Below are 12,714 nucleotides of genomic sequence, written 5' to 3'. Positions count from 1 at the left end.
ACGTTCCTCCAGGTCTTCCTGTCCTCTTTGCTTTACATGGATGACCTGAAGCTTTATGGAAAACTCAGAACTCAAAATCCCATCACTGACAAACACCAAAGATGTTTGTGGCGCACATGTAGCCATGGAGTTTGGCCTAGAGCAATGTGCTTCAGCAGCAATAAAGCCGCCTGAGCTCAGGACCGGTAATGGAAGGGAAATGCCAAAAAAAACCACCAGGAGCCCTCAGGATGAAGCCTACAAGTATCTAGGAATTTTACACTTTTGGATAACATCAAGTTAAAAATCTGACTAGCGAAGAATTCATCTGAAGACTTGAGAAGACAAAACCGAACAGTGAAAACGCCATCAATAACTGGGCCAACCCTGTGGTACAATAGACTGCTGGAAATATTAAGTGGACACAAGCTGAACTGGACGATTTGAACCCCCAAATAAGAAAACTGACAACTATTCACTGGGCATGGCAGAAGACACGATGAAAACTCTTCGATTTCATAGCATATGGACAGACTTCGCCATAGTTTCAGCTGAGAAATGGTGACCATCCTAGGTCAAGTCAAGTCCCAACTCAGTGGGGAATTTCTAGAAGCCTGGCACTCTGACAAATTGGCCATCAATAGACACACAAACAATACCTTCATATTGTGCACAAAAGACACAATCAGCCAGCCAAAAAGGGAACCAAAAGACCAAAACACTTCCTCATCAGCAATCAGCACCCGGGTGAGCATAGATTAATTCCAAGATTAACATTATCAGACCAACCATCAAGAAGTAAATAACACCCCAATCAATATAATGGATACTTGCTGGCTTACCTCATCCCATTTTGCGCATCACAGACAGGATGTGCCTGAGGCAGAGCGATTTCCATGCAGCCGAGAGGGACATTCTTCCTGGGGAAGGTGCAGCAAATGCCACAGATGTGCAGCTGCATTCTGAACGGGGCAAGGAGGTGGTGGAAGGAATATTTTGCATGATGGAGGAGGAGGAGGAGGAGGAGGAAGAGGAGGAGGAAGAGGAAGAGGAGGAGGAGGCTCTTCCCTTTCTCTTGCCAACTTCAGTGGCTGCAGAATATTTGGGGAGCCCATTCCCTGAGCATCTTCGCAGCTGGGGGCACCCATTGGTCTTGCAACCCAGAGGGGTTTTATGCCCCCGTTTCTCTGGGCTTTGTGATTGGGCTTGGATTCATGTGGTTGGTTCTCCCTCTTAAGGAAAGAGTAGTGTCCTCAGAGGAAAGCCCATGCTGTATTTTCAAGTGGGGGATGGATTAGACCCCCTTGCCTCTGAGAGATCTCTTCTTCTGGAATGACAGCAAGCAATAGTTAAGTTTTCTGCCGTAACATCTGTCCTATGGAGCATTCTTCCTCCAGAGATCAGGATGGCCTGATCCTGCTGGCCTTTTGTACTGGTGGTGTGAACAACCATGGACTGTAAAACACTCCTTGGCTGCTGTGCTATTTTTATGATGGAAATCTATTTTTAATTTATATTAAGATTGTTCGCTGCCCAGAGCCACTTGGTGAAATGGGTAGCCACACAAGCTGAATAAATAAATAAAATGTCTCCTGCATCATATGATTTTGAATATAGGATGACATGAGGGGCTGATATGACTGAGAACTAAATTGTCCGAGTACCGGTCAATTTGGGGAGATATCCAGACTTTGCTGTGATTTGTTCCTCTTGAGGATTCAGAAACAATAATAAAATATTGCTGATGTCCTTATTCTAATCTTTCAGCTTTAACCTATCCATTTGACAGCATGGTCTGCTCTGCAATCAGTTTCTGGAAGTTTCTCTACGATACTTTTCCACTTTTTATTTATGACAAAATTGTTGACTGGTTTTCATCATGCCTATATCTGCATTTATGTTGCTCAAAGGAGACAACAAAGACATGAAACTTTGGACAATTGTTTGGGATTTTGTATCTCCCCTCAGTGGGAGGGGAGTGGGTGTTTTTATTTTGCCAAGAAAGGAACACTAAAAAATTAAACAAAGGAAGTTAAAGACTGCTGTGAAAATGAATCTTAATAAAACTGTAACTATTTTCCATGGGATCTAGCCACGCTATATTTTAAAAATCCAACTTCATTCTATTTTTTCTATTCTATATCTCCATTAATTTGTTTATTTGCTGGCTTCTCTATTTTTGCGGTCTTAGTCCCTAATTATTTCTACTGTGCCATTTCCCCAGAGTTGGATCTTCTTTTCTTTTATTTAAATTCCTGATTTCTATTTCTGCTCTGTCCAAGTCTTTGCTTTTATTCCACGTTTTCCCCCTTGTTTGCTCCTGGCTGGCCTTCCTGGCTCCTTTTTCCTCCTCTTCTCCCAAATCTTTGCTCCACCTGAGGGAAATGGCAGAGAGAACTTCTCCCTCACACCTGTCTGAGGGAAGGACAAAGATGCCTCTCTCCCCCCATTTCTTTCAGCTGCTGCCTCCTTTCCAGAGCCTCTCCTCATCAGGGCAGTCTATCTTTTAGTTCCAGTCTTCACTTCGATTCCTGAGCTTCAGCTCTGTTTATTCAGCTTCTTCCTCATGAGTCCTGTGGTGGCAGAACTTCAGGCAGCCATCTTGTCTTCCCTCCTCGCCTCCTGCCTAGCAACAGTTCTTTGATTGGCCGCTGCTGTTCGATTGGCAGTTGGATCAATCTGGGGGCCACCACAAAGGGAGGGAAGAAGGAGCAAAAGGCCTATTATATGCTCAGGGAGGCGGTCCTTCCATGACAGATGACAGTCTGAGTGCCAACTAACCATCAAGAGGCCCGTCCAGAGTCACCTGACCCCCGAGGGCCAATAAGAAGCGGGGCCTGTCAGGTTTTGGCGGGAAGAGTTGAGGTGTCTTTGGGGAGGGAGGGCGGCCATGATGGGTCCTCTCAGGAAAGGCTGGAAACTGGCTTGGCTATAGTTCAACTTGTGTGTGTGTGTTTCTCCACTGCTTCTTTGTGCATAGATCCATTTCTTTATTATTTTTTCTTTGCCTAGCTGCTCCCCTATTTGTGCCCAGATCTTTCTCTCCACATTTCACAACGAACTCAGCCCGTTTTACCTTCATTGCCACTCCTCACATCAGTGTCTTAGGGACAAAACTTGCCTCATGATGCAGGATTCACATGTTGACATCTTTGAGTAAAACCTGGCTAGCTGCAGGCAACCTTGTGTTTGGGTCTCAACTAAAGGGAATAAAATATATTAACTGGTACTTGTTGGGCTTTGGGCATTCTCTGAGGTTGGTTTCCTTCTTGCAGATGTTTGAGAAGAGGGCTAGATAATTTCATCAGTATTATGATATGGCTGTTTAAAGAACAGAATAGCAGAGCTGGAAGGGAGCTTGGAGATCTTCTAGTCCAACCCCCTGCTCAAGCAGGAGACCCTCTACCATTTCTGTTATTGTGGTTTTCATAATTCCTGAGATTTATTTGGAAAACAGCCATGCTTTCTCACCAGGATCAAGAAAGATGAAAGTGAGCTTTCCAACCCTTTGTCTTAAATCAGTTTCCCTTAAACTGCTGTTAAATTGTTGCAGCTTGCAAAACACTGGCAGGCTACAAGTTGCTGTTATAAAGGGCAGCCACACTGAGATAAGAGTCCTCTTTCACTTCCAGCCGATCCTGGTCCGTCTGTCTCTCTTGTAAATTCCTCCATGCTGCAATACACCAAGCCTCTTCTCTCCCCCTCCACGAGAACGGACACCAGAGTAGGATACTCAGAGCTCTGTATATAAGCCTTGTGGCCTTGAAGCATGATAACTACTTTCTGAAACAGGCATGCAGTGGATTAAACCACACACATCTGGGCTTCACACAGATCTGGAACTAACTTTGCTTTGCATCCAGCATCTTCTCCTTTGGCGTGGAAAATCACAGAACAACAACAATGACAATAATAATAATAATAATAATAATAATAATAATAATAATAATAATAATAATTTTAAACTGCTCTGGGACTTCAGAATTCAAACAGACAAGCACCTGCAACATAACACCCCAGACTTAACAATTGTCGATAAGAAAGACAAAAACGTCTGGATAGTGGACGTGGCAGCACCTGGAGATAGCAGAATAGAAGAGAAAGAACTGGAGAAGATAACAAAATACAAAGACCTACAAATAGAAAGACTGTGGCAAAAGCAAGCAAGGGTAGTACCAATAGTCATAGGCTCCTTGGGTGCAATCCCAAAACAACTGGAGCACCACGTGAACACAATTGGCATTGACAAATTCGCTATTAGTCAATTGCAAAAGGGAGCCTTATTAGGAACTGCTTCCATCCTGCAACGATATCTGTAATACCATCAAACATCCACATCTGCCTATCCCAGGTCCTGGGTAAGGACTCGATAGGTAGACAAAATGCCAAATCCAGTCTGACCATCTGGCTGACTGTGCGATGATCGATAATAATAATAATAATAATAATAATAATAATAATAATAATAATAATAATAATAATAATAATAATAATAATAATAAAGTTGGAAAGGACCTTGGAAGTCATCTAGTCCAACCCCCTGCTCAGGCAGGAAACCCTATACCTTTTCGGATGAATGGCTGTCCAGTCTCTTCTTAAAAACGTCCAGTGTTGGAGCATTCACCACTTCTGGAGGCAGATTGTTCTAGCTTGACTTCCTCTTCTTTGTGGCAGCCCCTGAGATATTGGAACACTGCAATGCTGTCCTCCTCCCCCCCCCCCGTCCTTCTCGTCGTTAAACTAGACATACCCTATTCCAGCAACTGTTCCTTATATGTTTTGGCTTCCAGTCCCCTATTCATCTTTGTTGCTCTTCTCTGTACTCTTTCTAGAGTCTCAACATCTTTTTTATATCACGCTGACCAAAACTGGATGCCGTATTCCAAGTGTGGCCTTACCAAGGCCTTGTAAAGTGGTATTAAGACTTCACATGACCTTGATTCTCTCCCTCTGTTAATGCTGCCTAGCACTGTGTTGGCCTTTTTGGCAGCTGCAGTACACAGCTGGCTCCTATTTAGGTGATTGTCCACTAGGACTCTGAGGTCCCTCTCACAGTTACTACTATTGAGCAAGGTACCCCCTATACTATACCTGTACATTTGGTTTTTCTTGCCTAAATGTAGAACCTTGCTTTTTTCACCCCTGAATTTCATTTAGTTAGATAGTGCCCAGTGTTCAAGTCTGTCCAGGTCCTTCTGTATCTTAAGCTTGTCTTCCAATTGACCAAACTGTTAAGTATACCGATTGCTAAATCCATCTCCCTCCTTTTGGATTTACTTTTCAGGCTGAGCAGAGGAAGAGATGCAGACTGCTTTGAGGGAGGTCTCCTTGAAGTGATATGTCTTCTGAATCTGCCCCCAAAGCTGGACTCATTTGGGGTTTGCTCACATTGCTGGAACAAGAAAGCCTCCTCCTCTAGGATGACAAAATAATGTGGGAAATACATAACTGGAGAACAACCTGTGTTGTTAATAGTGAAAGGGATATGCCTAAGATGCTTTCTTTATGGCTGGGTGATCAAGAAGACAAGAATGGCTGTGGGAGTTGGGTATGCCTAGTTTGACAAAAAGAAGGAGGTGATCAGGGGTGACATCATAGCAGTGTTCCAATATCTCAGGGGTTGCCCCAAAGAAGACGAGGGGGTCAAGCTATTCTCCAAAGCGCCTGAGGGCAGGACAAGAAGCAATGGATGGAAACTAATCAAGGAGAGAAGCAAGCTGGAATTAAGGAGAAAATTCCTGACAGTGAGGACAATTAGCCAGTGGAATAGCTTTGCCTCCAGCTGGAAGCAACTGGAGGTTTTTAGAAAGAGACTGGACAGCAACATGTCTGGGATGCTATAGGGCTGTGGAGGAAATTTAAAAATAAAAATATATATGTTTTTAGTATTATCATGTAATCATATTTTATATTTTGTAATTAGCATTGTATAATCAATTGCCTGAGTAGATGCTTTGAGTATATAGGGAACATACAAGCCTTAGGTGGAGGAAGGGGGGAGAACAGGAGTTACCGTGGGGCCCAGTGTGAGTCACCATCTAGGAATTGTTTTTAAGTACCTTTTGGTACCTGGTACCCCTACTGCACTGGTTCTCAACCTTTTTAATGCCGCGACCCCCAACCGGTCGTAAGTCGAGGACTACTCAACCGGTCATAAGTAAAGGACTACTCAACTGGTGCAGCACCGTTTGGCGGGCTCAGCAGGGCAGAGACAGCCTGGACAATTCCTATTGGCTTTTGAAAGCCAATAGAATTAGACTCTGTTCAAGAGAGTCTATTCTATTGGCTTTCAAAAGCCAATAGAATAAAAGGGAGTAGCACAGCTAAGGAAAAGGGGAAAAAAAATGGCGGACTGCATTGTTTGGCGACCCCCGTGAAATGGTCATTTGACCCCAAATGGGGTCCTGACCCACAGGTTGAGAACCACTGCCCTACTGGATCTAACAGGTGTAGAAGATGGGGGACATCTCTCTCTTCTAGAATTGATAAGCATGTACATATATGGTCTGAGTAAACAGGATAGTAGGGGAGGGATCTTATTAGTATAATGTAAGCAAACAGGGGTGGAGATAATGTATTCTGTTTAGGCGCTTCTGATAGATTGTAACCTCCAAAGCCTAAGTCAATGGGGCCATGGGGGAAGGAATGGGGATTGCGATAGGATGTATAATAATATGTGATTTTGGAATTTGGGGTGTGGTTCAGTGCTTGGCTACATTGCATTGCCTTCCTGAATTCACCACGCTTTGCAAACCCTTATTTTTTTAGACTTTGTTGTGAAGTCTAATAAACTTCTTTTCTATTTGTAACTCAGAGTGGATTTCAATTTGTGACTATTTTTGTGTCTAACAGGGCCTCCTGATTGAGCAGGGGGTTGAACTAGAAGATGACCTCCATGGTCCCTTCCAGGTCTATTCAGATTGATTATTGATTGATCACCATCATCCTATGATATGCTGTCATGACATATTCTCAAAATGTCAATTAGTCTTCCAATATCTGAGAGGCTGCCACAAAAAAGAGGGGGAATCAACTGATTATCCAAAGCACCTGAAGGCAGAACAGGAAGTAAACCTTATCAAAGAGAGAGCCAGGAGGAGGAAACTGAGGGCTAAGCGCTGAATGCTGATTGGGCACAGCAGCCAGCCAATCAGAGAGCGGCAGAAGCTGAATAGTCTACATCATAAAGAAAACAAACTGTCTGAAGCTGCGGAACAAAGCTCCAGCTGTAGGTAGAAATAGAGGGGAAGAGGAAAAATTGATTGGGGCTCTAGTGGTAAGGTGTTTCTGCTCACCTGCTCAAGCCCAGCAGTGGCTCCGGAGTCTGCAGGTTGACTAGAGACCCTTAGCATCCTGCCTCTGAGCCCTATGTGACTGGGGAGGAGGATTGGGCCTGGATTCAAGGAGAAAGAGAGATAAATGTTTCTATTGGGCCCAGGCAGTTGGGGCATTGGAAGGTGCAAGTATCCCGACACCTGAACAGCACATTTTCTTCAACGGGTCAGAAGCTACAGACCCCTGGGAGAACCATTTGGGTTGCACTGGCCACTGGGATAGTCCTTAAGGGGCTTCCCCAAAGAAGGGCTGCTGACAGTGAGAACAATTAACCAGTGGATGACTTGCCTCCAGAGGTTGTGGGTGCTCAGTCACTGGAGGTTTTCAAGAAGAGATTGGGCAACCATTTCTCCAGAAAAGTGCAAAGTCTCCCGCTGGGGCAGGAGGTTGAACTAGAAGACCTCCAACGTCCCTTCCAACCCTGTTATTTATTTATGAGAGACTTTATTTATTTATGAGACTTATATACCGCTTTAAGTGCAAGCACTCTCTAAGCGGTGTACACCAGTAAGCAATGTATATATATATATATATATTTACATTGCCCCCAACAATCTGGGTCCTCATTTCACCTACCCCGGAAGGATGGAAGGCTGAGTCAACCTTGAGCCGGTGAGATTTGAACCGCTGACCTGCTGAACACAGTCAGCTAAAGTGGCCTGCAGTACTGCACTCTAACTGCTGCGCCACCTCGGCTCTTACAACAAATTATTGTGTTAATTTCTTCAATTATGTGTCTCCCCTGCCCTCTGCCCACTCCCTTGGATACAGGGCCTTGTTCTTGTGAAGTTGCTCTATGCTGGCCTGTGCTCTTCCTTGCGACATTTTTAACAGGGCCTTGGGTAGTCAGTCAGGAAAGGTTGTGTACGTGGGTGGAAGCAGAGTGAGGAATGTGCGGTTGTGATCAAGCTAAAAGAAGAGTAACATTTTGAGTAGCGTGGTATAGAGCAGGGATGGGCAACCTTGGCTCTTTCATGGCTCGTGGACTTCAACTCCCAGATGTCCTGAGTCAGCTATGAATTCAGCTATGAATTCTGGGAGTTGAAGTCCACAAGTCATAAAAGAGCCAAGGTTGCCTACCCCTGGTATAGAGGATCTAAATGTATGGAGAAGCTGAGAATGCTGGATCCAGGAGAATCACTGCAAAGATTTCTGTCAATGTCAGGAGAAGGTCAGGAAGCCCAGATGAGAGAGGCCGGTGGAGAGAGGGCCTCTCGGGCCAATTGTCCTCTGCCTGATTTTCCCCCTCTGCCCCTTGACCTTATCAATTGAAGCCCAGAGAGAGAGAATATGGGGAAAAGAGAGTGGAGACCTCAGGAAGAATAAGGATAGATGCAAGACAAGACAAGCATCAAGAGAGGTCATAGCATCCCTACTGTAGGTTAACGGAAGGAGTGATCCTTACGGATCAGAGCCCAGACCACTTGCTGATTGAAAGCAGCTCTTTGTGTGTATTGTGAGGTGCAAACAAGCCACTTGCGAACAGTCTCAACTGTAGCTCATTGCTAGACAACTACATTACAAGAACCTCACCAGACTGATGGCATTTCCTTGGGAATGGTCAGATCAGTCTTCAAGAGCTGCAGGCGAGGTCAAGACTTTGGTGCTTTCTGCTGTGCCCGGACTCCACATTTGGGCTCCTCTTAACTCCTTGGTCCAGCCTAGCCAGAGATTCGACCACATATACGCACACACAGTTGTTTGCTCCTGTGGCAGGTAACTCTATGTGGGAATTAAATTGGAGTCGATGTGTGCATATGTGTATGTGTACGTGCATGTATGTGTGTATATGTGTATGACATCAGCATGTATGTATATGTATATGACATCAGCATGTATTGCAGGCCCAACTGGCTAAAGAAAGCTCAGGACTGTATGGGTTGGAAATATGCAGAAGAGGCCTTCATCCTGCAGTGGTTAGATAATGGCTAAAATGATGGTGATGTATATGTATATGTACTGCGATATTTGTTTTCTGAGGTTTTCGTGGGTGTTTGTATGTAGGTCTCTGGTTGTTCGGGTTTTCTCCCACGTAAAATTGGAAGTGTCTTGGCGACGTTTTGACGAAGTCCCATTTGTCATCTTCAGGCTGGTGTTTTCAGCTTCGTGCTTCGAGGAGCTAAGACCACACATTGCTCCTCGAAGCACGAAGCTGAAAACACCAGCCTGAAGATGACGAATGGGACTTTGTCGAAACGTCGCCAAGACACTTCCAATTTTACGTGGGAGAAAACCCGAACAACCAGAGACCTACGTACTGCGATATGTATATATGTGTTTGTGTGTGTGTGTGTGTGTGTGTGTGTGTGTATTATACAGCACACACACAATGTGAAACTCTAACACAAAAGTGGGATATCAGTATAACCAATCAGGATAGAACCAGGATCCAAACTACAGTCATGGGGTCCAAAATGTTTCATTAAATGTTTATTTCTGAAGTCCTCCTAGTTTCCTCCTTCCTTTAATCCAAAAATTTGGGGTGGCGTTGGGATCTCTGTCTTGTAACATTCCTTTTCCACCGTCTGCTCCATCCTCTTCTTCCCCATTCAGGATGAACTGTTAAATGCACTGAAAGAGATCAAATGGCTCACAAAAAGCCACCTGCACATCGTAAGTTGTTTCTGCCTTCTTTTTCTCTGCTAAAGAATATGTGGGTTGGTGGGCTACAGCTCATTTATTTCATAAATTTTAGTAAAAGTTTAAAACAGAACAAAAAAAAAATTACTCAAACTAACAAAAAAGAGAAAGAAAAAAAGAAAGAAGAAAGAAATAGAACAATGTTTCTGATTGCCTTTGTAGAAAATATAATTACAAAATTATCTCTCATTGTATGGTTGCAAAAAAAGCTAACCTTTTTCTATTATCCAATTATTTAAAGCATGTGCATTTCCCCCCCCCCATTTAATGCAATCAGGTGTTTCTAGTCAGCCAGAAAGGTAGATGTTGTCTCTTTTCTCTGATCAAAAACATTCATCTCAACAAGGTCTATGTTTTTCACCAACCATTCCTCCATTGTGAATTACTGCCAGATCTTTCCACACAATGTCAGTTGCAACCGCATATTTCCCATTTTATATTGTAGCCAATTTTTTAGCCCATTTGATCATGCATTCTTTCACTTGTTCTTTTTTTTTTGCTTCCTATTTAGCCAATGTTTGTACATTTTTAATAACCTGTTAATAGTAATAATAATAATAAAGTTGGAAGGGACTTTGGAGGTCATCGAGTCCAACCCCCTGCTCAGACAGGAAACCCTACACCATTTCGGACAAATGGCTGTCCAGTCTCTTCTTAAAAACTTCCAGTGTTGGAGCATTCACAGCTTCTGGAGGCAGGTTGTTCCATTGGTTAATTGTTCTAACTGTCAGGAAATTTCTCCTTAATTCTAGGTTGCTTCTCTCCTTGATCAGTTTCCATCCGCTGCTTCTTGTCCTGCCTTCAGGCGCCTTGGAGAATAGCTTGACTCCCTCTTCTTTGTGGCAGCCCAAAGATATTGGAACACTGCTATCATGTCCCCCCATAATTCTATTGCAAATTCAGACTTCCTTTGTTCAAAACTATACCATCTTTTATCCACTTCAAACTTTCTGATTGTACATAAGAAAACCATGGGCAGATTCTGTTATCAAATTTTCTCTCGATTTTAGTTTACAATCCCTTTGAGAAAATTCTAGTACATTATGGTAGGTTAACCTTTTATGCTTACTTATTTCTTGTCTATAAAATGCTTCTTGTGCTGGAAGAACCTAAAGATGAATTTATCAGATACTCTTAAAAATATCTCCCCTAACATAATGGTTTTTAAAATCTACATTCATCTTAGCTTTATTATATCATGTGTATCTATGCCACCCAAAACTCAGATGATGCTCTTCTAAGTCCAATAGTCTTTTATTTCTCTCACTCTTTCATCAAAACCAAACAGGCAGCAAAATATCATTTCAAATCATACAGATCCACTTCCCCTTTTTTCTTTTGCATCTTGTAGAACCTCTTATTTAATTCATGATTCCTTCCCCACTATAACATTTACATTTATATATATTTCTGCCATTGTTTAATTGTCAAAAAAGGTATTGCCTGAAACAAAAAAATATTTAATCAGAGAAATCCTACCCAAATATGTAGGGTACCCAACATTTGTACTTTGCCCCATTTTGACATATCTTTTCTAACTTCATTCCATTTCTTCATTTTCAAACATCATACCATTCATATTTTTTACAGTTTTGCCCAAGTATTTTAACTTAAAGCCCATTTAATAGCATGCAAGTTTAATAAACAAACAAACAAATAAATGTTATTCTTTTCTCTGACACAGAATTCTAGTACGAATCTCTTTCAGAACAATTATGTCAATATTATCCAGTTTCAATTTTGTGTTAAAATGCTGACAGGGATTCTTTTATCTTAAAAAAAAATGCACCAAAATATCCCTGGGGATATTCCTAATTCTGGCAAATCAGGATATTTTTCAATAAATCTTATCATTTTTTGCCTCCATATGTTCCTCCTCCATATCCAAAACATTTGCCATAAAAGGTTTTCCTCTAAAGCCTCAAGAACAGCTCTAAATGTCAAGGAGAATTCTTTCTCTCTCCATTACAGTAAAGCCAAATTATCCAATTCTGTTTCCAACTCTTTGCTGTGAACCTCTGTTCTTACTTTCTAAAATTTCCATTCTGTCATTAATTTCTTCTATCTCTCCAAATATTTTTTTTTATAGAACTTTCAACCTTTTTAACATCTTATCTTGTCTCCGCTCCTATCTTTACATATTTTGCATCCATTCTTCCCCCCCCCCCAAACAATCCATTTTATTCTCCATTTGGCCAAATTCATTTCCCATCTGTTCAAAATATTTCTGAAGCATGTATTGTGTAATTATTTTTTCTGCAGTCTGCTCCTCCTTCAGCCTTCTTTTGCCATTTTGGCAGGAGCCATTCTAATCCAAAAATAACATTTCAGCCAGGCAAAATAAAAAATGCAATCTATGCTCTCTCTCTTTTCCTTATTATTATTATTATTATTAATAAAGTTGGAAGGGACCTTGGAGGTCATCTAGTCCAACCCCCTGCTTAGGCAGGAAACCCTATACCATTTCGGACAAATGGCTGTCCAGTCTCTTCTTTAAAACTTCCAGTGTTGGAGCATTCACCACTTCTGGAGGCAGGTTGTTCCACTGGTTAATTGTTCTCATTGTCAGGAAGTTTCTCCTTAGTTCTAGGTTGCTTCTCTCCTTGATTAGTTTCAATCCATTGCTTCTTGTCCTGCCTTCAGGCACTTTGGAGAATAGCTTGACTCCCTCTTATTTCACCAACAACAGTCTCCATGGCAAGTAAACATCATACTCTAATTCTTTGCCTTATGCAAATTCAGCCAATTTCACATACTTTT

The 12,714-nt window shown here is 42.3% G+C and overlaps 1 protein-coding gene across 3 annotated transcripts in view; it reads left to right on the top strand.

Moving 5' to 3' along the window:
* The first annotated feature begins 7,170 nt into the window (after positions 1–7,170).
* Positions 7,171–12,714, top strand: part of LOC120307602 — a 36,994-nt gene continuing 31,450 nt past the window's right edge. For 2 of the 3 annotated variants that reach the window (XM_039342494.1, XM_039342496.1), the window contains exons 1-2: positions 7,171–7,207; positions 9,868–9,927. In XM_039342494.1, the coding sequence (XP_039198428.1) occupies positions 9,900–9,927 (28 nt within the window). In that variant the 5' untranslated portion in view covers positions 7,171–7,207; positions 9,868–9,899. Of the gene's footprint in view, positions 7,208–8,933; positions 9,031–9,867; positions 9,928–12,714 lie in introns of those variants that run through there. The other variant, XM_039342495.1, reaches the window with a different exon arrangement.

The sequence above is a fragment of the Crotalus tigris genome, unplaced genomic scaffold (assembly GCF_016545835.1).
Source record: "Crotalus tigris isolate CLP2741 ecotype Arizona unplaced genomic scaffold, ASM1654583v1 scf7180000017793.814357, whole genome shotgun sequence".
NCBI classification, from domain to species: Eukaryota; Metazoa; Chordata; class Lepidosauria; order Squamata; family Viperidae; genus Crotalus; species Crotalus tigris.
This window is presented reverse-complemented; position numbering and strand designations above follow the sequence as displayed.